The following is a 25,522-nucleotide window of genomic DNA, read 5'->3' on the forward strand; positions in this document are numbered from 1 at the left end:
TCTAATATAAGCTCTGCCTCTATGAGGTATTTTGCAGCAGCCAATTTTTTGTCAGCTTGACATTTTCAACATGGGCCTCAATATGAATGCATACATTCAGCTGGTCGATGGAAAAAGGAATTGTGTAGAGCCTTTGATCTTCTCATGTGCTGAAACTGATCCTGGGGTCCTCAGGCTGGTGTTTACATTTAGTTCACTGAAGCTATAAGAGGGTTGAAAAGGACTGTAAATGTTTTGCTCTTTGCAGATCCCAACTAACCCTTCTAGGGTCATTTTTGACCCATTTCCAGTAGAATCTGTTATAAATACCACCGATTTTGGTATGGGAACCAGGCTTTGTGATATAATAAAAAAAGCCATTTAAAAATGGTGTGAAAGAAACCAAATATTTAAACCATATTTTAAGAACCAGTTATGACCCTTCACCTGTGGACTTTCAGGATGTTGTGGAGCTTTACATATCTTAATAGCTTTATATATGAATCAACTTTGACCCATAATGTTCAAAAGAAAATATACAAATCCTATATAGAGTGGCAGGCCGTGCATTTACAGTCTAGGACTTCAGTGTGATTCATACCATTAAGAAAGCACAGTTTCACAATGAATAAGACACCTTATTCCTGTGAAATGACACTTAATGCTCAAGCAAGCCCAATTTTAATTGCAGCATGACTGTTTTGTGAAATGAAAACTCATAACAAAAATCATATTTTGTCTTATGAATCTAACAAGGAGGTCTGTAATACCTAGAAAAATCTATCTAATAATATTTACGATTTAAATGTTGCTTGCAATAAATTTTGTTTTGTCAGTGTACACAGTTATACTGCGTTCCATTCAAGTTGGATGTGGAATATTTCTACTTGATATCTCCGACGATAAATGCATTCCATTCCCGATATTCAGAACTGCAACACTCCCGTTAGCTTAGCGGGGTTTTGACTCTCGTTGGAGATGTCTCCTAGCAACTCAACAGATAAACAATGCTGCAGCGCTAGTGTTACGATCCCTGTGTTCTCTGTTTTCACTGTCACGTTTATGTCACCTTTCATTGTGGTCCGCCCTGCGGTTTCCGTTTCACTCTCGCCAGTCGCGTCCCATGTCACTCTTCTTTGTCCGTCCCGTGTTTTCCGTTTCACCGAACACGCTCCCTGTCATGTCTTCCTTGTTACCCGCCTGTGTTTCACTGTCTCTGTTAGAACTACACTTCCCTTCGTCCTCACTCCTCATCACCGCTGTCACAGCGTTATTGGCCGCACCTGTCGCCTATTTTGTTATCACCGTGTCGATCTATTTAAACCCTGTCGTTTCCTCCCTCCGTTGTCGTTCGTTGACGTTCCATGTTTTCGCTCATGTCTGTTGTGACTCGCTCTGTCCGTTCGTGTTCCCTGCCAGTCTGTCTGTTCTTTCGAGATTACCCTCCGGTCGTTTCAGGTTTACCCTACCCTCCGTGGATGTGCGCTGCTCAGCCACTCCTGCACCCCTCCTGTGTTTAATCCGGTATTCTTAGTTGGTGTTTTCCCATCGTGGACCTTTTACTTTGCTCCTGAGTTTGACCGCTCTTGGATCCTAACCACTCGTCTGCCTCCCCCTGTTCCTCACAAGTCATCACAGCTAGCATATGTGCTTCAGGTGTATGATTATCAAAGGAGATTATAATGTTTTATACACTTGTTTCTGCAAGCTTTAATATCATGTAATGCGGAAATGAACTAATTTATCGATATCACTTAATAAAGTGAATGTTTATCACTTACTTTGTATTTCTCCCTGAGTGTCGACATGTTTGTGTGACATCATGCACCTGCATCTCGGCGAAATAGGAGTTGAGAATATCTGCACAAGCCTACAAGTTGTAATTCTGACTTTAAGATGCATCCCATTGCACTTTTCCAAGTAGGAAGTTGTAAAATCCGACTTTCCGTGTTGAATGGACAGCAGCACTACTTTTCAAAACTTGATCCGACACTGAATGCTCAAGAGCCTAATTTACACTTAGAAAACTCCTGATGTTGCTATAATAATGCAAAAAGAACTTATCAATTTACTTGAAGTGAAAATCAGTCTTCCTTTCCTGTTTAATTAATTAAGCAATCACACAGTCATGCAGAACATCTCGTGTTTTTAAATCCACAAGGATCTCTTTCTCAACGGCAACACCAGCAGAGATGACAGCCGACTCATCAGACAGCTTTATCTTACGCTTTTCATTCTTGAATTACGTGCATCACTTAAAGCATGATTGAGTCACTCAAGGCCAGCTAGAAAGCCTCGACCGGGACATATCCTCAATAAATCAATGTGATTGGCTGATGAACCTGACAATAGTTGCTTATTCATTTTCACTGTTGAGGGATTCTGACGAAATTCTGAAGGCCTGACGGGGTGCAGCTCAAACTCACACGCTGCTTCGGATTCGGGCATGTGATTTGTGAAACAGTTGTCACAGATGCTTGTAAGCATCAAGGAATAAATTCTGACTGGATAAACTATTAGTTTTTCTATATTTGTTTGTAGATACATTAAGAGTGGAAAGCGATTAAAAATGCATAGGCAAAAAGATGATTGAGAATGAAAGGATGAAAAATATTTATTTATATGGCGTGTTAGTGTAGCTGTGGCCAGCTGGTAGATAGCTGTGCAATGTGTATAAACCTCACTCTCCTGACCTCAAGAGGTGCGCTAGAGGCTGTAGCCTTTAGCCTCCTTGTTAGCGCACCCGCCTCCCATGCCGGAGATGCCGATTCGAGTCCCTTACGGAGTGGGTAGAACAGGAGCGTCACAATGGTGCCGTGACCCGGATAGGAGTGAGGTTTAGTGGGGTGAGTGTAATGGTGGCCAGCTGATAGATAAATATGTAATGTGTATAAACCTCACTCTCCAGACCTCAAGAGGTGCTCTAGCGACTGACGCTAGGGGCTGTGGCCTTTAGCCTTCTTGTTAGAGGACCCTCCAGGAGATCCTGGTTCGAGTCTCGTACGGATCGGGTAGAACAGGAGCGTCACATTAGGCCAGCAGAGAAGGATTTGCTGGCCCTGAGAATTCAACACTGTGTATATATAAATTTGATTCACATTTTGTTATGTTGCAGCCTTATGCAAAAATGCTTTACATTATTTGTTTCACATCAAACAACACTCTATACCCCATAATGATTAAGCAAAACATTTATATTTGTATAACTTTGCAAATTTATTAATAAAAAAAATGAAATATTACATTGACGTAAGTATTCAGTCCCTTAACTCAGTACTTAGTTGAAGCACCTTTGGCAGCGATTACAGCCTCAAGTCTTTGCGGGTATGATGCGACAAGCTTTGCACACCTGAATGTGGGGATTTTCTGCCATTCTTCTCTGCAGATGCTCTCAAGCTCTGTCAGGTTGGATGGGGACCGTCAGTGGACAGCCATTTTCAGGTCTTTCCAGAGATGCTCTGGCTGGGCCACTCAAGGACATTCACAGAGTTGTCCCTCAGCCACTCTTGCACTGTCTTGGCTGTGTGCTTAGGGTCATTGTGCTGTTGGAAGGTGAACCTTCGGCACAGTCTGAGGTCCTGAGCGATATTAAGGATATCGCTGTATTTTGCTATGTTCAACTTTCCTTCAACCCTGACCAGTCCCCCAGTCCCTGCTGGTCAAAAATACCCCCACAGCATGATGCTACCACCACCGTTGGGATGGTTTTGTGCAGGTGATGAGCCGTGTCTGGTTTCCTCCACACAAGACACTTGAAATTGAGGCCAAACAAACCAGAGAATCTTGTTTCTCACAGTCTGAGAGTCCTTTAGGTGCTTTTTTATGTGTCTTGCACTGTGGAGAGGTTTCCGTCTGGCAACTCAGTCATAAAGCCCAGATCGGTGGAGTGTTGCAGTAATGGTTGTCCTTCTGCAATTTTCTCCCATCTACACACATGATCTCTGGAGCTCAGAGTAACCATCAGGTTCTTGGTCACCTCGGTTACCAAGGCCCTTCTCCCCCAATTGCTCAGTTTGGCCAAGTGGCCACCTTTGAAGAGTCCTTGTCGTTCCAAATTTCTTGCATTTAAGAATTATGGAGGCCACTGTGCTCTTGGGAACCTTCAGTGCAACAGAAATTATTTTGTAGCCTTCCCCAGATCTGTGCCTCGACACAATCCTGTCACTGAGCTCCGCAGGCAGTTCCTTTGACCTCATGGCTTGGTTTTTTCTGATGTGCATTTTCAGCTGTGAGACCTTATATAGACAGGTGTGTGCCTTTCCATATCATGTCCAATCAACTGAATTTACCTTCAGGAGGACTCCAATCAAAGTGTAGAAACATCTCAAGGATGATCCAGAGAAATGGGATGCACCTGAGCTAAACGTCAAGTGTCACTGCAAACGGTCTGAATACTTATGTCAATGTGATATTTCAGTGTTTTCTTTGTAATAACTGAAGCAACCTCAGATCTTAAAACTGCCTCCAGAGGCTTGTACAGTGGGCACTTTGCATGATAGGTGCATCGCTTCTTGCGCTTCCCTTCTTACCCTGATGCACCCATCACTTTGGAATAGGATAAATCAGGACTCATCAGACCACATGATCTATTTCTATTGCCCCACAGTCCAATCTTTATGCTCCCTAGCAAATTAAAGTCGTTTTTCCCATTAGCGTCACTAGCAATTGGCATTCTTGTGGCCACACAGCTTTTTAGTCCCAATACTGTAAGTTCTCGTCACATTGTGGATGTGGAAATGCTCTTACTTTAAATATTAAATATAGCCATGAGTTTCACTGTCGATTTATTACGACGTGACTTCACCAAGCGTTTTAGTGACCTCCGATCACGATCATTCAAGATTTTTTCCCGACCACATTTCTTCCGCTAAGCTGACGGCTCACCACTATCCTTCCTGGTTTTAAAAATGTGTTTTGGCCAGGCAGTGTATTTAGCTGCAAAGGAAAACCAATGATAGTTGTTCAAAAATTACATTAGGACAATCTGAATAAAAGTATTCAAAATGTTTTTATTTCCAGTACTCACAGGTCAAGAACAATTGTGATTGGCTTTCCCAAAAATGCATTGGTACTATACAAATCCAAACATTAATAATTTGTTAAACTACATTAATTGGTCCATACAAATAATAATATATACATTTTTTCATTCTAAAAAACTGTTCCCTCATAAACAAAATAAGATATGGTACACAGAAAAGAAAGCCTATTATCAACCAAACATGTAGATTGTAAAAATAAATAAAACATTTCATTATATACAAGACTGTATACTTAAAATAGAAATTTGGCTTAAGAGTATGCAACACTAAACATATTTACATACAAGAATACATTATTTACACATTCACATGGAGAATGTAAAACAATTGCAAAGAAAAGTTATTATTAATCTTATCAAAGCAACTCAATTAAAGCAATTAAAGAAATACAGATTGTATCACCTCTAGAGCGACATCTAGAACAGTCAAGTCAACATTTATGTGTTTTTGAGTTTGACACCATCCAAGCGGTTTAACCAAAGTTTAACTTTGGTATTTAAAATAAGGTGTAGCAAACACAGGCAAAACCATGGACGGCTCTTCATTGATTACTTCTGTAAAACAAACGGTGCTATTTGTTTTGGTTTGTTAAAATAGTAGCCTAAACACATTTTGAATCACATTTTGAATCTACAATTAAGGCCGTCATAATTGTAATAAAAACGAAGTAAAATTCCCTCAATCCACTAAAATAAATGTAGTATTAATCTAAACATAATACAACTACAGTTTCAGATGTAGCCCTGACCATTTTGGCACCAAAAGGTGTAGACAAAGACATAAAGACCTTAGGAACAAGCTTGGCTTAAGAACTGCTTTGCATAGTAAATAATAATAATAATTCATAATATTCAATGTACTGCAGCATAAGTTATGAATTAGATTAATTTTTGAATGAGCATACTGACTTGGATGATTGTCACCAATCGCTAAAAGAAGCACAAGTGCATTCACATTTCTGTAATCACTGCTAACACATACAATATTTACATTAACTAATTCTGGACACCTTCTGAAAATAAAACCTTGATTCGTAAGTGCTGTTAAAAATATAGCTATATGTCTCATTTGTAAATCATTTATATATAGAGAAGTGCCATGATTATATATAGATACCTGCTATCATTAATACAGGAAGAAGTGCTATCATTTATATAAAGGGAAGTGCTAAGTTGAGGTTGTTGTTGTCTGAGGTTTCTTTGTTACTTTAGACTAAAACTAGCAGCCCTGGAATTGACAAAGTGGTTTGTGTGGACTCTCCAGCATTCCCCAAATGTTTCTTTTGACCTCCAAGTATGTAAGATGTAAAATATGGCTCTTTTCCAGTCAGTTTCAGCATGGACCTCAATGTCAATTTCATCATCAAATTTCATCATCAAGACTCACAATCTGCCTCTGTAAAAAATTAATTATTATCAGATATTTCAAAGCCATTATCTATTACACCAGACAGTAGTCTAATGTATCCTTATTTGTACTGTATTGTAGCAATGTAACATTTTTCAAACATCATTAGTCAATTTGGTTATAAAAGAAAGCCCTTCTCTCCTCTACGAGCTGGACAATTTAAATCGTTCATCCTCAGAAAGCACCACTAATAAACTGATAAAGTCAACAACCCCCTAACACATTACTGTAGGTGAGGCTAATATGCTAAAGCTAATATGATAACATTATTTAGATTGTGATATGTAGTCAGTATATAGTGGATTTTTTTTTATCAAGTAATGATAACATCTTACCTGTGGGTATAAGTAGCCATCAGTACTGTTGTTTCTGCATAGGTGCACCTGGTCTTCAGTAGTTTTTTGATAAACCGGATTATCAAAGTGAATGCTATTGGTATTTTTCTGTCGCCACTTTCTCCAGAACATCACAGCACCAACCCCAACCAAACATAGGACAACTTTAAGAAGAAAATCAGACATTCCAATTAGAATTGGGAGGAACTTTTAAAAGTTTTGAAGAGTAACATAACGTTGCCTGTTTAAAAATGCCGTTTGAAGCACTTACCAAGAGGCACTAAAATGTACAGGGCCAAAGGAGTTGAAGGTGATATTTTTGAGACGGCTTTTACATCCCTGTGGGGTTCATCTGAGGGGAAAATCACAATAATTTGAAGCCATATTATTTTCATTATAAAACAACATGTAAACAGTTCTTGTAAATTTCCACTTAAGAGTTATTCACATTAGCTGGATTACCATCCAACAATTATTATCCATTTTCAAAATGTGCATAAGAAATCCTGAATGGAAATGCTTGATATGCGAATAAACTCTCAGAATTTGCATAAAATGTAATGCGCTAGTAGGAGGTGGATTTTCTAGAGTTTCGCATTAGTTAAAATGCGCATTAAAGTGAAGGAAACGGCTTATTTGCACGAACGATAATGTGTCATTACCGTTTGTAAAGCGCGATGGCAATGCGCTCATCGAAATGTATAGGTGTGCGAGAGTTTGACGTGACTGGCCCAATGAAAGGTCCGATCATGAACCACAATTTTTCAAATGTAGCTCTGTTAGTAGAAAGTGCTTCACCCACTTGTTAAAGTGGGTCCTTACAATCCACCAGAACTGTTTTGAGCATGGGTGCTCCTAGGCATCTGGCCAGGGACGGATTATGACTTGCAAAGGCCCTGGGGCCAACTATCTCCAAGGGCCCCCTCCACCCAAAAGTTGTTGAGTGGGGGGGGGATAAGTGCAAGAGCTATTGCACTTATTCTGCGACATCTCCTGGCAGCATTAAATATCATAATGTACTTTTTTTTTTACTACAGCAAATACAACTCTCCCCGAAGCAAAGAGTTTGTTCAGCTGCTCTATGACAAAAAGGCGGGCTCCCTCAAGATAATGCGCATTTGCAGTACATGTAAACGTGCAATGTTTCCATTTTCTTTAGACTAATTTTCAGAAATGTGCATTAAAAATGCCAAATATATTAATGGAAACCCAGCTATTGACAATGATTTGCAGCAACAAAGTGACAAGAGGTCTTTCAATTTAAGGGATGGTTGGTGATCTGAGGTGACATGAGTTGCGAAAACAACTTTATGCAGAAGTCGTGAACATTTGCCATCTTTCTTCTGGCTGCCATCTATTTTGTTCCTATTTTGTAAAAGTCATGGAAACAAAATAGTGTTTGTTTTTTTGTTTGTTTTTTGGAGCAAATGATTTTTTTTATGGTCTCCCATTTACCACTATAAAAGTTTACCCAGCTATATTTCCAAATTCTGAAAAGTGAAAAGAGTCCATATGAACACCTACCAGAAACCAATTGTACACCAGCTTGATGACCTCCAGTAATTTATTTGCTGTGAACTTTAGGTTTAAAATTAATTAGCCAGGAAAAGGAACCAAAGAGCATGACATAAGACCAAACTTAAAATCCCTAGAGCTGGCAACGATCTAGTTGCTGGATCTTACACATACCTGTCTGGGTGGATAATGGAAGTTGAGTAGTGGTTTGGAAAGGCTTGGTAGAGGCAGCTTGAGTGGTGGGTTTGCTAGGGATCATAGGCGCAGGAGTGGGAGTAGTAGAAGGTTGCGCTTTGGTAGTAGAAGGCCAAGACGGTTTTGGTGACATCTTTGAAGGTACTTGAGGATGACTAGTTGTAAACGTTTTGGGTTTAACAGGAGTTGCTGGTGTTACAACAGCTGTTCAAATTAAAACCGAAAGGTCAAGTGTAAAAATCAAATAGGAATTACATTAAATATAATACAATTGTTTTTAGTGTACATAAATGTTCTTGGATTAAGAGTAAATCCTCATCCCAGTTTTAACAACCAGCACCAAAGCTGATCGTAAGCATGCCAGTGATACTTGCCTGGAACACATTTCCGCATGTCTTTGGCCAGCATCATGTTATCTGGGCAGGCACAAGTGTACTTGGGTGAAAATCTATTGACTTGAGGGGCAGCCAGGCACAGGAACTCACACCCACCATTGATGACCCCGCACAAGTTTTTTCCTGGAATGACATTGAAAAATAATTTAGCTGGAGACTATTTTCTGTGTTGCATTTTAAACAGAAACCAACTGCTTGTGAGACACAATGTGGTGTGTTCATTGAGTAACTCAGTACGTTTACATGCACAGTTATAATTAGATTTTTGCATAGTTGACCTACACTCTATATCTATCTACGACTGGGTATTAATTTCCTATGATTACATACTTATTCACAAGCTCCCGATTTGATTAGATTCCAATTCATTTGGGGAAATTTCAGTTTTAAGGTCTATTTTGCTTACAAACTAAAGAAATTCTCTCTTAGCTGTTTATTGTATAAGGGACCTTCTAACTTGGTACATTACATCTTTAGACAATCGCAATGAGTCAAACCAAACTTTTACTCTTAACATGGTGCTAAACTTCTTTGCCACTATACTACTCGATTACTGGTGAGTGAAATCTGAAAAATGACCAGCCAGTGGCAAATCGTCAACATCTTTAGTCGCATAGAGTGAAATTTGGTTGCATATACTGTATAAGGGATTTACTCACAATGATGAAGATCACCATTAATCATAAAATCTATATTTTGATTTTATGATTGTGTGAAAATGTTGCACAACACCAACTGTGGTCCAATGAATGTGTATACATGCTGGAGGAAGCCAAGCTAGAGTCGCATTATCTAGGTCTCTTAGTCCGACTTTGTCTGACTTAACCATACTCGTACGACTTCAACTTTTAAAGTGCATGTAAACATACTGACTAAGAAGTTGCAAACAAAACTCAAATGTATGCCTATATACTGTAATAACTAACATACCTGTAGGTTGTTTGAGGTTGTGGTACAGGACAAGGTCTTCTGGGGATGAGAGATGTTCTGCTACATTTGTAATGTCTCCGCCCGTAACACGATTTGCACTTAGAATTGCATTGTTGTTTACATCCGTCCAAAACACTTTTTCCTAAAGAAAAAGGTTGGATATTTTCGAGGAAGCGTTTAGAAGATGACCTCCTAAACAAGGTCTTCAAGCAACAAGTTTAAATAGGTTCTGAAACTGTTACCTCAAAGACAGTGAGACCCAGAGGGTGGGCGAGTTTGCCCTGGTCAATGATTATTGTCCGACGGCCACCTCCCTGCACACTGATACTAGACAGTGTGTGTAGTTTGGAGTCAACCCAGTACAGACGCTGGTTTAACAGGTCTAGGAATGGGGAACAACGAGAAAGCAAGAACACGGTTATGAAATGTACACTTTAGGCACAAAGCTCTGCAAGGTTTGAGCAAGATAAACCCCTTTAGGGACTAAAATCCTAGTTGCTGATTTGTAATGCGACAGTTAAGCAGGACGATGAGTTCATACCAAGGGTTATTCCATTGGGCCAGACAATGTTATCCGTAACCAAGGCACTGCGGTCTCCTCCATTGAGACCTCCCCTCTCAATCTTGGCTGGTGTACCCCAATCAGTCCAGAACATGAAGCTAAAATGTATTACAGAAGGTTTAACATGTTACACAACTTGGCAATATACACCTTGTAAGAATACCTTCTAAAGGGTTACATTTGCATTTAAAAGGTACACTCTCAATTGACATTTGTGGTTGAAACATAAAATTGTAAGTTACTTGCATAGGAACTTTGTTTTTTTCTTTACATCAATTGTGCTATGGTACTGCACTTCTACACTAATTAATCTAATGGTTTGAGGTATACCCATGGCTGCCTGTGATCACCATATCAGAGGGGATAGGACTAGCTACTGGTAGTAATAAGAAAGTCCTACAAGATATATATACAAAAAATTTAATCTGAGCAAGAAAGTCTGCCACCGGACCTTTGTTCTGGACATGAAGTAAACACGCTAAGGATGAATAACAGAAGCCTAAACTTTCCCGCCAATTCAAATCTGACAGCTCTGAATATAAAATCAATAATGTAGTCTTAGGATAGTGACTCAGGGCAAGGCAATTCTAACGAAAACTTCTACGAAAAATCCTCCGTAGTGTACTTTTGATGTCCCCTTAAACTGGTACTGAGTTTCTAGGACTTAACATACTTCTTTATAGGGTCGACCACAATAGCACGTGGCTTGGATATGTTTTCTTTGAAGAGCGTCTTGCGTCTGCTTCCATCCGTTGTTGCCACAGAGATAGCACCTTGAATGCTATCCGTCCAGTAGATGTTTCCGTGGATCCAGTCAACAGCGATACCTTCAGGTGCTTTTAAGCCACTGCTAATCACAACACTGTGTTGGGAGGAGTCATCTGCAGTATCCATTGGTGCTCTAGGAAAGTGTGACAAAACATGACATAGGGTAAAATGTTGGGTACTTCACAAATGATCCAGAGACCCAAGAATCGAAGAGGTATTTCTGAAGTTTCTGACCAGGACTCCTAAGATTCTCTCCTTACCTGTATATCTTCTTGAGGGAAAGATCTGACCAGTAGATTTCTTTGGTCGCAATATTCATGTCCAATGCTACAACGTTCTTTAGGCGGGGAATTACTTGAGCGTATTCACTACGATCCAGGGTCATCTTTCTCACCTCATGACGATTGGTGAAAAATAGGTATGCAATGGTTCCTGTAGAATCAGACGAAGAAGGGAACAATGTACTGTGTTTGTATAAGTCTTATTGTACACTACCATGGAAAACGGGCATTTGCAATTATTAAATTGTACCAATAGCTTTGCAGGCCTTGCTTGCAGGATCCATCTGGTAGCCTTCCTCACACTCACACTTGTAACTGCCCACCTGGTTGACACAAATTTGGCTGCAGGTGTCTGGGTTTGCGCACTCATCAATGTCTGAGAAAATTAAACAAAAGTTTGGGCCAAAAGTCAAATGGTCCTGATAACAACTGTTGCATCAGATAGGCGTGAGTCTCACCACTGACTCATGATAGGAAGGAAAAGCATGGACTTACTGAACAAACTCTCATGCCATTGAGTCATTTACAGAATAGCCGAAAAAAGCAAATAAGTTTGAAGTCCAGATTAAATCACTCTTTGATTTGGATTTGCATCATATTTAGTTATCAGAAGTAAAATGTACTTCGACCAGTTGTTCAATGCATCTATAAGCCTCAGTATGGGAACCAATTTTAGTTTCTTACCTTCACAGTGTCTCTTGTTCACCAAACGGAAGCCGGTGGGACACAAGCACTCATAACCGATCTTCAAGTCATTACAGATATGAGAGCAACCTCCATTGTTGTACAGACACTCATTCGAATCTGTGGATTTGAAATGGTAGATGCTGTTTGCAACCTAGTGTAAAATTAACACACTGTTTGCATTCAGGTGGTGTATTCTAGTTGTACTGTGGTGTAATATTGGCTTTCTGATTCACTGATAACTATGTTAGCTAACATTAGCTCTAACTTATAATTAACACCCAAATCATGCCTTGAAATGTTAACTATGCACCCTGGTGTAAACAGTTACTATTTGCACTCCACACGTAGTAATATTAGCTAGCTAGCTTTCTAGATGACTCATTGCAGCCCGGATAAGATAACTAGCTAATAAAGATGCTAGCTAACATTAGCTCTAATTTATGGTTAGCTACATAACTAATGTCACCAAAAAAACAAAAAAACCTTGCAATGTTACCCTTTAGAAAATCTAGAGTTCATGGCAAATTTGCTGCAATCTTTCCGCAAATTCGTCACTGATAATTTTCACATAGAAATGAGCTTTGCGGCAAACTTGGGGTAAAATGTCCATTGTTGCCAATGGTTTGCCGGAGGTGAACTACCAGCAAAGAGCTGCAGAAGTCTGGCAAACATTTTTGCCGAGTCAAAAGCTAATTTGCATGTGAAAATAATGAGCGGCAAATTTGCTGCAAGTTTACGGTTATTTCGTTTTGTTAGGGTACTTATCCAGTGTCATACATGTACAGTAGTTGCATTAAAATGCAGGTACTTTACATGCAAAAATATTATAGCCTACTATTTAAAACATATTAGCTTCTCAGCTACTAAGCTGTAGCTAGCTAACACAACATTTCAACAGGGCTTTGAGGGGCCAAAATCAAATCACACGTTATGAAGATTCAGATCTGCATAAAGGTCATGTGTGTCCTTGATTGTTGAATTTACTAACCACACTCTCGTAACGGCTCGTCGGACCAATCCCTACAGTCACGCTGCTTGTCGCAAACCTTTTCTATGCTGATACATTCACCGGTGTGACACATAAACCTGTTTGGTGCTTCACAATGTGTTGCTGAAAATTAGAGGAGAAAAGTATAAAAAACATATCAGAATAATACAATGCATATAAATAGGATATGAAGCATGTAAAGGCATAATTTGTATGACTCACCATTAACACAGCCCAGCTCATCACTTAAATCTTTGCAGTCGTATACATGGTTGCACTGCCGGCTGCCATGGATACAAGATCCGTCACCACACTGGAACTCATCCGGTCGGCATGTAGGCAAGGCTGTTCATATGGGAAAAGCAATTGGCTACATATTAATTACAAACACATCAGAAAAGTATACAGTGCTTCTAAACTTAGAGCAAAAGTTTCTCAGCTCTTAAAATAATTTTCTGTTGATGTTTTTATATTCTTACAGCAGTTTTTCTCATCCGAGCGATCAAAACAATCTGCTGCCCCATCACATTTCCAGCTACTGTGTATGCATTCCCCACTGCCACATTGGAACTCCATAGATGAGCAGGGATTTCTGAGAGCCGTAGACACCCTTGGACCACATTTCTGTTCCCATTCATCTGAGCCGTCGTCACAGTCTATGTCTCTGTCACAGACCCACAGTCGAGGCACACACTGTGAGTTGTTGCACCTAAAGGAGTTAGAGCTACAGGTGGTTGGTGGACAGGAGACTTCATCACTGCCGTCATCACAGTCTGCCTCTGCATCACACACAAATGCTTTCGACACACACTGGCCACTGCCGCACCGGAATTCACCATTCAAACAGTGCCGAGGAGCTGTAAATGGAGACAGAAAGAAAGCAATGAAGGATTTGAACACATATGCACATTGGCATAAACATGGAAATGCACATAAATTAATTAAAGGTATAATCAACCCCAAAGAATTTAATTCAGTTGTCATTTACTCACTCGAGTCTGCATAAAACAGTGGTCCTGGGCACAGTTCATAAAGATTATCAAATGGTTCACAATTGGTATGAACGCAATTCAGCTTCATTTCGAGAAAGTGAACCACTATTGATTTGGAATCAAACTCGATTTCGGACCAGTCACTCGAAGCAAGTGTGAAAACAGCCAAAGAGATGTCACTCACCACAGCCATCCTCATCTGCTCCATTCTCACAATCTGCCTTGCCATCACACTTCCAGCTCTTGGGCACGCACTGGTTGAGTCGCCCACCACAGCTGAATTCAGAGGGTCTGCAGGTTTTGGCCACTGAGAGAGCAAAACGAAAATGAATCAGAAACTGAGAATACACTTTAAAGGGATAGTTCACCCAAAAATGAAACTTCTCATCATTTACTCAAAATCATTGATTTGGATACAGTTAAACTGGAAATGCACATAGGATGATGGTAATCATAACCCCTAGACTGCATAAAGGTATGTCATAATTGTAACAAATTGCAATAAATAAAAAAGCCCTTTAATGCCAGTATATAGTATATATTTATTGTGTATATACTAATGTTGTTTAATAAACAACACATCATAAGATCATGAAGCACAGACATTATTCACACCACCAGACCACAATGTATACATGAGTCATTTTCTCTAATATGCCTCTTTCTGTGTATTCTTCATGAGTTAAATGTAGCTCTTACATTCATACAGACGGGATCATATATTTTGTAAAATTTTGACCAAATCAGAGCAGAAAACAGCACAAACATTTCTTACTTCTGAATGAGAGATGTTTACGGGGATGTACCGTAACAGGTCAATATCTGCAGAAGCGTTGTGATAAGTGTGGGTGAGAAACAGATCAATATTTAAATCTTTTTTTTTCTATAAATTCTCCTCCCAGCCAGTAGGTGGTGATATGCACTTAAATATTAATCTGATTCTCACCCACACCTATCATATTTCTTCTGAAAACATGGATTTTACCACTGGAGTCTTATTGATTACTATTATGCTGCCTTTATATGCTTTTTGATCCTTCAAGTTTCTGGCCACCATGCACTTGCATTAAATGGACCTACAGAGCTGAAATGTTCTTCAAACCTGTTTTCAGCAGAAGAAAGAAAGGCATACACATCTGGGGTGGCATGAGGGTGAGGAAATAATGAGAGAATTTTCATTTTGGGGTGAGCTATTCCTTTAATGGCAAATTATACCAAAAATGGCAACTAGTCACAGCCTTGGTTTTTATCTCTTTCATCACATCATACACAAACTTCAGCAAGTCAGCAGTTACTTATGGTAGTTTATTGTAAAAGCAATAAGTTATATGGTTGTTTATGGAGCCCTATAGACAGAGGGATAGTTCCAGGTACTATCCACTCTTTTTAGACATTTTACATGATTTAAAGCTGCAGTGTATAATTTATACATCAAAAGTGGCACCAAACAGAATTGCAATCTGTTTGTTTGAGTGGCATGAAGTAGCAACATTAGCTCAACCAGAGGAGCGAGTTTGGAGTGGGAGTACCTTTTGGTCTAAACTGGGGAAGTTTAAAAATTCATTCTTCTGCTATTCTGTTTGGTGCTGCTAGTGGCACAGAAAATCGACATAGGTGGACGTTCACTTACAGCAGGCAGCAGGAAGTTCGTCAGTGCCATCACCACAGTCATCAGATTCATCACAGATCCATCTGGATGTGATACACTTTCCATTGCCACACTGATAATGCCGAGGATCACAAGTCATGAAACCTGTCAGCCAGAGATACAAAGTCATGTGTAACTAAAAGTGCTCTATTGGTACTACTAAAATAGTCATTACAAATTCATTTATTTAAGTTGTTAGACAGTCCTTGCATCCAAAATCGCATACTGTAACAGTATTTACTGTACTTGATGAAGGATGCACATTTTGGCCGGTAAAACTCTTTAGGTATGCATGCGAGTATAACAGATTTCGGACATAATTCATCTGGGGACGTGGGTATTGACGCAAGACCTGAATATATGACATAATAATAACAACAGTGAAAATAATGAACTCTGGTCTCGCCAACTTCAGAGTCTCGCCAGAAATAGTAGGCCATTCGGGCATTTTTGTTTTATGAATACTGGGGATTCGGACATACTACTCAATTGGCACAATGTATTTAGCATACTATATAGAAGGGATGCATGTATATTCAGACACAGCAAATGTGTCATACTAAGGGCGCGTCATATATCTTCTTGAACCTTTTCTTCTACAGGTTCGAAGACACCATTCTTACACCAGATAGGCCACTAAGTAGAACATCAGTATACACAATCTAGTGCTAAAACCACGAGCTGCAGTACGCCCAACTAGGTCAGATTGACAGATTCCAACATATGGACAGCGTCATTTTTGTCCTGTTTGCAACTGTCATTAAAATAGACTTGTGTTCATTGTGTTCAACCCTACAATTGTGAGTGTGAAATTGCTTTTATACAATATTCTTATAAACAAGAAGTAAATATCAAGTAACTTACATTACATTGAAACAAAATATGCCCAGTTATTTTGACTACTTTTGCTCCACTTATAAAAATAGTTACAAACGAAACCAAAGCAGGATCAGCTGTTTCATGTCAAAGCAACTGACGAATTTTGGAAAACTCAGTAAAACAGATGCAACAGCAATATGATTAAGACACCAATGTTCAAAGAGTAATTTCATTGATTAATAATAATAATTATCAACCGTTATTCCACATGTAATATAGTTAATTAGCCTAACTGTAGGCTGTTAACGGTTATAGCGCCATAAAATTGCCGCATTATAATATAATTAAACTGATGTGCGGTCACGTGCATGTATATCAGCTAGTTTACAATGGCTTTAAAGAAGGTACTATCTGTATTGTAATGCAAATATGAACATAAACCGATCAGTGATTACACAAATGCAACATTATACACACACAGGTCTTATCAGTATGGCAAGAAAAACCTGTTGTTGCTGTTGATACTGTTGCAAAAGATCTTAAAGGGATATTTTAACTAAAAATGTAAATTAATTTACTCACCCTCATGTTGTTCTAAACCCATATGACTTCCGTGGAACACAAATGGAAAACTTTTGTGGTTGCCCTTTTCCATTGCAATTCTAATAAAAGGGGATTGAGGCTTTAAAACTTCAAAACAAAGCAAAACGACATACATATTCTGTTTGTCACACTATTGTATGGCTTTAATTGATGTATATATATATATATACAGTGAGGAAAATAAGTATTTGAACACCCTGCTATTTTGCAAGTTCTCCCACTTAGAAATCATGGAGGGGTCTGAAATTGTCATCGTAGGTGCATGTCCACTGTGAGAGACATAATCTAAAAAAAAAATCCAGAAATCACAATGTATAATTTTTTAACTATTTATTTGTATGATACAGCTGCAAATAAGTATTTGAACACCTGAGAAAATCACTGTTAATATTTGGTACAGTAGCCTTTGTTTGCAATTACAGAGGTCAAACATTTCCTGTAGTTTTTCACCAGGTTTGCACACACTGCAGGAGGGATTTTGGCCCACTCCTCCACACAGATCTTCTCTAGATCAGTCAGGTTTCTGGGCTGTCGCTGAGAAACACGGAGTTTGAGCTCCCTCCAAAGATTCTCTATTGGGTTTAGGTCTGGAGACTGGCTAGGCCACACCAGAACATTGATATGCTTCTTACAGAGCCACTCCTTGGTTATCCTGGCTGTGTGCTTCAGGTCATTGTCATGTTGGAAGACCCAGCCTCGACCCATCTACAATGCTCTAACTGAGGGAAGGAGGTTGTTCCCCAAAATCTCGCAATACATGGCCCCGGTCATCCTCTCCTTAATACAGTGCAGTTGCCCTGTCCCATGTGCAGAAAAACACCCCCAAAGCATGATGCTACCACCCCCCTGCTTCACAGTAGGGATGGTGTTCTTGGGATGGTACTCATCATTCTTCTTTCTCCAAACACGGTTAGTGGAATTATGACCAAAAAGTTATATTTTGGTCTCATCTGACCACATGACTTTCTCCCATGACTCCTCTGGATCATCCAAATGGTCATTGGCAAACTTAAGACGGGCCTTGACATGTGCTGGTTTAAGCAGGGGAACCTTCCGTGCCATGCATGATTTCAAACCATGACGTCTTAGTGTATTACCAACAGTAACCTTGGAAACGGTGGTCCCAGCTCTTTTCAGGTCATTGACCAGCTCCTCCCGTGTAGTTCTGGGCTGATTTCTCACCTTTCTTAGGATCATTGAGACCCCACGAGGTGAGATCTTGCATGGAGCTCCAGTCCGAGGGAGATTGACAGTCATGTTTAGCTTCTTCCATTTTCTAATGATTGCTCCAACAGTGGAACTTTTTTCACAAAGCTGCTTGGCAATTTCCCCGTAGCCCTTTCCAGCCTTGTGGAGGTGTACAATTTTGTCTCTAGTGTCTTTGGACAGCTCTTTGGTCTTGGCCATGTTAGTAGTTGGATTCTTACTGATTGTATGGGGTGGACAGGTGTCTTTATGCAACTAACGACCTCAAACAGGTGCATCTAATTTAGGATAATAAATGGAGTGGAGGTGGACATTTTAAAGGCAGACTAACAGGTCTTTGAGGGTCAGAATTCTAGCTGATAGACAGGTGTTCAAATACTTATTTGCAGCTGTATCATACAAATAAATAGTTAAAAAATCATATATTGTGATTTCTGGATTTTTTTTTTTAGATTATGTCTCTCACAGTGGACATGCACCTACGATGACAATTTCAGACCCCTCCATGATTTCCAAGTGAGAGAACTTGCAAAATAGCAGGGTGTTCAAATACTTATTTTCCTCACTGTATATATATCCTGAGTAGATATTAGAGATCTAACCAAAGTGGATTTTACCATTACCGATAACTAAGGTGGAGTGAAAAGCCGACATCCGATTAATTGGATGGATTTATAGACTATCAAAAATCTTCTTATACTTTTCTTACCATGGTGGCAAAGAAAAAGAGTCCAAAATGAATAAAATCCCAGATGCAGTTTATTCAACCAAAATCCCAATAATGACCAGAAAAAAATGAAGATTTAGTGCATAACACTGGACTTTTAAATATAAACAAGCCCGAAACACACTGGGGACTCTTATTTTGAAAATACGAAATTATGAAGAAAAAAAAAACTTTTATTGGCAAAAAAGATTTTTGCAGATAACAATAGTCCCAAAAAGCATCTATCGGCACCGATTAATCGGTAAAACCAAACTATCGGTCTACCTCTAGTCATGTGTATATATGTATATATGACCACTTATGATACTTTTATGGTGCAGTCCTCATTCGCTTTCATTAAAGGCAAGAAAGTAAGTCATATGGTTATATGGAATGACATGAGGGTGAATATATTATGACAGAATATTTCTTTTTTGGGTGAATTATCCCTGTAATGCTCCTTCAAACACAATAAAAACTCTGTTTATTACCTTGGGTTGACATAATACATCACCTCTGGAGCAAAATATAGTGTTCTTTGTTTACAAAAGATGTTAATTACTGCCACAGGTTGTAACGCGGCAATATATCTTTTTTAATGTACCTCCCAACACTCATTGTATGTTATTATCTAAACAGTCTGCTATTAAAAACATAAAGAATGTCATGGTTGGTGAAAAACACATGGCAGCCAAGCCAAGGATGCAATAAGATTTAATCTATTCAGAACTACTTAGATCACCATTGAGAATAATTGGAATAACAAAACAAAACAAAATGCACATTACAGCAATGAAAATATAATAATTTCTCGCTCTTGATTTTGGTGTTAAATGTGTCCGAAATGTGACCTACAGGCAAGTTAAAATGAAATCCATTTCCATTTATTTCTAGAGACAAACTCTTTATTATTAAACTGAAATAGCCACTTATTTTTAACATACTGTTCAAAGAGTCAAACGGCTCCATAAACTACTTACTCAATATTATTTCTAAGCATAATCCAAAAATAGGAAGCCTAACTACAATTACAGCCAAACATAGCTACAACTTCTCCACCAATTAAAGGGGTAGTTCGCCCATAAATGAAGAATCTGTCATAAAGTACTTGTTTAGCGCTGAAAACGATGCAAACACTCAGAAACACGCAACGGACTGAAATGAAAATTGACTTCTTACTAAAACCTATCTCATGGCTTCAGCAGACTTGGAATATGATGCACGAGTCGCATGGACTACTTTTATACTTTTAGGATCTATCAATTTTCATTATATTAACAAGACAGCCTGCAATATTAATCAAAACATCTCCTTTTGTGTTCTGCAAAAAAGAAAGAAAAGAAAGTCATACAAGTTTGGAACAACGTGGCAGAATTTTCATTATTTGATGAACTATTCCTTTGAGATTCAACTCTAAGAATGTGTTAAATCATCTCTACGATAACAGTGAGGCAACAGCAATGCTATTTGAGTTTACACCAGAACCAACAAAAACAATGGACATGGTCATTATGCGTATTCTAAACTCTTATATTTCTCTTTAGTCAAGATACATGGGATAAGGAACATTTATGGGTCATGGGTTTGCATGTTTGTGCCAGTTCCAGGTTCCAGGTTTATGTATCGGATCTACTGTGTGTGACATCGATACGTTCAAATGATTTAGAACTTCCAGGAAAAGCTGTATGTGAACATTCTATGGAATGCTTCCCGTAAGGAAGAGGCATAGGTACAGTATGTACAGTATATGCAAGGAAAGTATATAAACACTGTTTTGCCTTGTGCCCTCAGCTGAGTTGACAGAGAATTAGTTAAGGTTGTTCAAATTAGGAATGGATGATGCAGTGACTAAAGGGCAATATTAGCCTTCAAAATAATTCAATAAGAAAATAAAATAATTTAATAGGCAAAATTACTTGAAAATGAAATTTGTAACTTTATCATAATTATTTAATTTACCTATTATTTGGTAGTAAAACAGTGAGAAAGATAATAATGCATTTTTAAACATATTACATTTTATTATACATATATATGTTTATATATATATATATATATATATATATATATATATATATATATATATATATATATATATATATATCAAATATAATTCATATCACAAATCATTGTTCTGCGTTTAAATGCTAAATCCTGCATTTATATAAAATAAACTGTTGCTCACTCACCTGTTTGAACAGGAAGAAATAAAGTAACGGCAAGAAAAAACATGAATGAAACCTCCACAGTTTTACAATGACCTGTCAAAAACATACCCTCGTTTCTTTGTTTGTGGTTTATTATAAATCTTTGTATATAAACAGAAAATATATATATATATGTATTTTAAGTTCTAATAAAGCTGGTATACTCCTGCTCATGCGACGCTGTACTTTAGAAAAAGTATACGCTGGTATTTGTGTTGTTGTAGTTGAATCGTTCGAATTTGAGAGAGCTTGTGGAGTGGGCGGGGTTTAGTGACGTAGAGGTGGGATATGGTGGTGTGATTTAAGGTTTTCACAATCGGGGGGCGTGACCAACTCCGCCCCCGCCAAAAACAAACAATTCCATTTCGAAATTCCAAGTATTTTGCCCATTTCCAGGTAGAAATGGAGGGAGAAAACTTGAAAACAATTACCTGCGTATCATTTATTGGTGTACCATACCATGTGTGTGTGTGTGTGTGAATGGGACACAGTGGCGCTTTGGTAACCTCTAAGGTAAAAAAAAAAAAGCGCTATATAAGTGCACACCATTTACCATTGATGTCGGGAAAAATAACAACAATGTAACTGATGTCATAAGCATAATCTAAAGCTTTGCTAAATAGGCCTATAACCCGTTATAAACCTGTACATCTGGTCGTCCCTGTCAAACTACCTCTCAAGGTAGATGTCCTATATTTGTATTTTGTGATAGGCTATACTGTGCAAAAGTGTTCATTTTCGAAGAAACAGAGTAAAAAGAAGCCGCAGTCATAAACATATTGTGGCTCAATCAAATGGGCTAATCATTATCAGTAGATTCTCAGTTATCTGTGAGAGTTAAAGACCCTATGAGGCATTCATGTATATTACAAGACCAGAATTACCCCCCCAAACGAAAAACAAACAACACTTTTCTTTAATTTTAACAAAATAACAACCTTTATTTGAATGTTAAACAATCAAACCACTGTTATATGAAATCTGATCATTGTAAATCACTCAAACTACATTTGTTTTAAATTCATAAGTCAAATCAGACATAAGTATCACCAAACAATATACAGTATGTTATACTGATCAATTGACCTACACTGAAAATTTAGGTGCTGGATTTACTTAAAATATATATGTAGCTTTTTTTCATCACTCTTTTTAATAAATTCAACTTACTGTCGTTTTATGTCAGCATAATTAGAAACCTTCTAAATATGTGCAAATGTATCAGTTCACTCAACTTTGCTTATGTGAATAGGTATGTCACACGATTAAGATTTAACAACTAATAGCACGCTACTTAATTTAATTGATTAATGAGGTAATGACTGAGGTAACTAAAGCTATGCATATTCAGAGGACTTCACCAAAGGGAATACTAAACACCCTAATGTTGACTTTACATGAAGCAACTAATTACAGTAAAACAACTTCAATAATACTAAAAAGTAATTACTATAGTTGTTGTAATTATATAGTATAATGACAGGCAGACGATGATGATGAAGTGTGGAACTCAAGTGCAGTTTAATACAAACATGACATCCAAATACAATAAACTCAAACGTGAACAAAATATAAACATGGACATGACATGACTTAAATGAAGAAGCTAAACTGCTGGGTTCATTTTGCGGTCAGGTATTCTGTAATGTACTCGAAGAGACCATGATGTGTGATGAACCCAAGTGCAGATTTATATTCATCCCATAAAAATATAACCTCAAACGTGAACAAAACAAAAACATGAACTTAGCTAAACTTGACTTGAACAAAACATAAACTTGACTTGACATGATGTAACCAGCCCTGTTCGCGCCCTCCGAACGGGACTCGAACCGGCATCTCTGGCGTGGGAGGCGGGTGTGCTAACAAGGAGGATTAAGGCTACAGCCTCTAGCGTCAGTCGCTAGAGCACTTCTTGAGGTCAGGAGAGTGAGGTTTATACACATTGCACAGCTATCTACCAGCTGGCCACCATTACACTCACCCCACTAAACCTCACTCCTATCCGGGTCACGGCACCATTGTGATGCTCCTGTTCTACCCGCTCCATACGGGACTTGAACCGTGGTTTTACAGCATTGGAGCTGGGCATGTTAACAAGGAGGCTAAAGGCTACAGCCTCTAGCGTCAGTCGCTAGAGTACCTCTTGAGGTCTGGAGAGTGAGGTTTATACACATTGCACAGCTATCTACCAGCTGGCCACCATTACACTCACCCCACTAAACCTCACTCCTATCCGGGTCACGGCACCATTGTGATGCTCCTGTTCTACCTGCTCCATACGGGACTTGAACCGTGGTTTTACAGCATTGGAGCTGGGCATGTTAACAAGGAGGCTAAAGGCTACAGCCTCTAGCGTCAGTCGCTAGAGTACCTCTTGAGGTCTGGAGAGTGAGGTTTATACACATTGCACAGCTATCTATCAGCTGGCCACCATTACACTCACTCCACTAAACCTCTCTCCTATTTGGGTCACGGCACCATTGTGATGGTCCTGTTCTACCCGCTCCATACGGGACTCGAACCGGCATTGGAGGCGCGCATGCTAACAAGGAGGCTAAAGGCTACAGCCTCTAGTGTCAGTCGCTAGTGCACCTCTTGAGGTCAGGAGAGTGAGGTTTATAAACAATGCACAGCTCTCCATCAACTGGCCACTATTACACTCACCTCACTAAACCTCTCTCCCATCCGGGTCACGGCACCGTTGTAACCGGCCCTGGTCGCCCCGCTCCGAACGGGATTCGAACCGGTGTCTCCGACATTGGAGGCGGGCTTGCTAACAAGGAAGCTAAAGGCTACAGCCTCTAGTGTCAGTCGCTAATGCACCTCTTGAGGTCAGGAAAGTGAGGTTTATAAACAATGCACAGCTATCTATCAGTTGCTACCGTTACAATGCCATGACTATGAAACAGCGTTACATAAACACAATACCTGACAATGGACAATGGCAAACATGAGGCTTCAATACATGAACAAGGGAGAAACATAACAATGGTAACCAATGACAAGACAGAACTGATAACAAGGTAACAAGACTATAACAATGAAAGCAAGACACATGAACATAGAGGGAAACATGACATCACATTACCAGGAGACTACATGACATGAAACAGGGAATAACATGATATGGAAGACATCCAAAACACACTTCCAAAATAAAAGACATTAACACAAAACATGAACAATAACACATAAAACCATGACAATAGTACGTAAATGTCGGGTAGTACTGTAAAATAAATGCTACCAAAATCTTTATGAATTCTTAATAACAACTAATTCAATCCCCCAATAAGTTACTTTTGACCAAACAAACATGCTTAAATTATTCAAGCGAAGGGCTTATGGGTATTTCCCAAAACCTCAGTACTGCACTTGATTGTTTGAGTTAGTAGTACTTCATAAAATCTTAATTTTATGGATTTTTTAACCAAAGAAGTTTCTTATTAATCTTTTACTTTGTGTATCACTCTAGTTCACCTTTTAATTGATATTTTATGTTGTACACATTAATGCAAATGTAGTCAAACTAAAAATGTCCACTATGTACATTTCTGAGTAGAAGCTATTTATTTTATCTGCAATGGTTGTTGAGCAAATAAATTGTTATTTTCAGTGAATATAAAAACCGCTAATGAAATATTAAGAAATATTGCACTAAAAAAGGACTCAGTGTTAAACTAGTGGCTCTAACATCACTGCACAGAACAAAGAGTCTTCTGGGATGTTTACCAAAATATCACAATGTTAATATTTGGTGTGCTACCTAGAATACATTTGTGAGAATATCATGATATTGTAGCTAAATATTTAGATTAGAATTGAGGTCAAGGTATCCACTACAATAGGCTACAGCATGTTTGGGCCTGCTAAGCACAAAAAGAAAGAAAGAAAATAAGGAAAATGAAAAAAGTCAGATGTTAAAAAATAGGTGAGATGTTATAAACAGACTTTGAAATAAGAGGAAAAATATTTGCAAATGTATGTGGGCCCCTTGAACCAGTTCTGCTAAATCCCGTGTTTGACACAGTGATCCTTTGGATCAATAAACTACAAATAGAGCAGAAACCTTCACAGTTGCATCTGGCCTAAAAATGAACCTGTTGTGGCTCTAAGAAATTTTACCACCAGAAAACATCACCACTTTGTGAAATATTGAAAGGCAGGCCAAAAAGTTGATGCGACAAAGTCCATACTTATATGAGGTGGTTTTAGATTTGGATGACTGTGATGCATTGATCCAGCTGGCGATGA

The 25,522-nt window shown here is 38.7% G+C and overlaps 1 protein-coding gene across 1 annotated transcript; it reads right to left on the reverse strand.

Annotated features, from left to right (window-relative positions):
• Positions 1–4,998: 4,998 nt before the first annotated feature.
• LOC127652862 (low-density lipoprotein receptor-like) lies at positions 4,999–21,486 on the reverse strand. Its single transcript, XM_052139274.1, has 18 exons — positions 21,248–21,486; positions 15,707–15,829; positions 14,261–14,383; positions 13,564–13,941; positions 13,307–13,429; positions 13,085–13,207; positions 12,094–12,213; positions 11,660–11,785; positions 11,389–11,560; positions 11,034–11,261; positions 10,340–10,458; positions 10,041–10,180; positions 9,799–9,940; positions 8,848–8,991; positions 8,453–8,677; positions 7,035–7,115; positions 6,764–6,927; positions 4,999–6,416 (listed from the first exon to the last, which is right to left on the reverse strand). Exons 1-18 carry the CDS (start codon positions 21,330–21,332, stop codon positions 6,384–6,386), a joined length of 2,649 nt encoding a protein of 882 aa, XP_051995234.1. The 5' UTR covers positions 21,333–21,486; the 3' UTR covers positions 4,999–6,383.
• Between the last annotated feature and the right edge of the window lie 4,036 nt (positions 21,487–25,522).

This window comes from Xyrauchen texanus, chromosome 12 (genome assembly GCF_025860055.1).
Source record: "Xyrauchen texanus isolate HMW12.3.18 chromosome 12, RBS_HiC_50CHRs, whole genome shotgun sequence".
NCBI lineage: Eukaryota > Metazoa > Chordata > Actinopteri > Cypriniformes > Catostomidae > Xyrauchen > Xyrauchen texanus.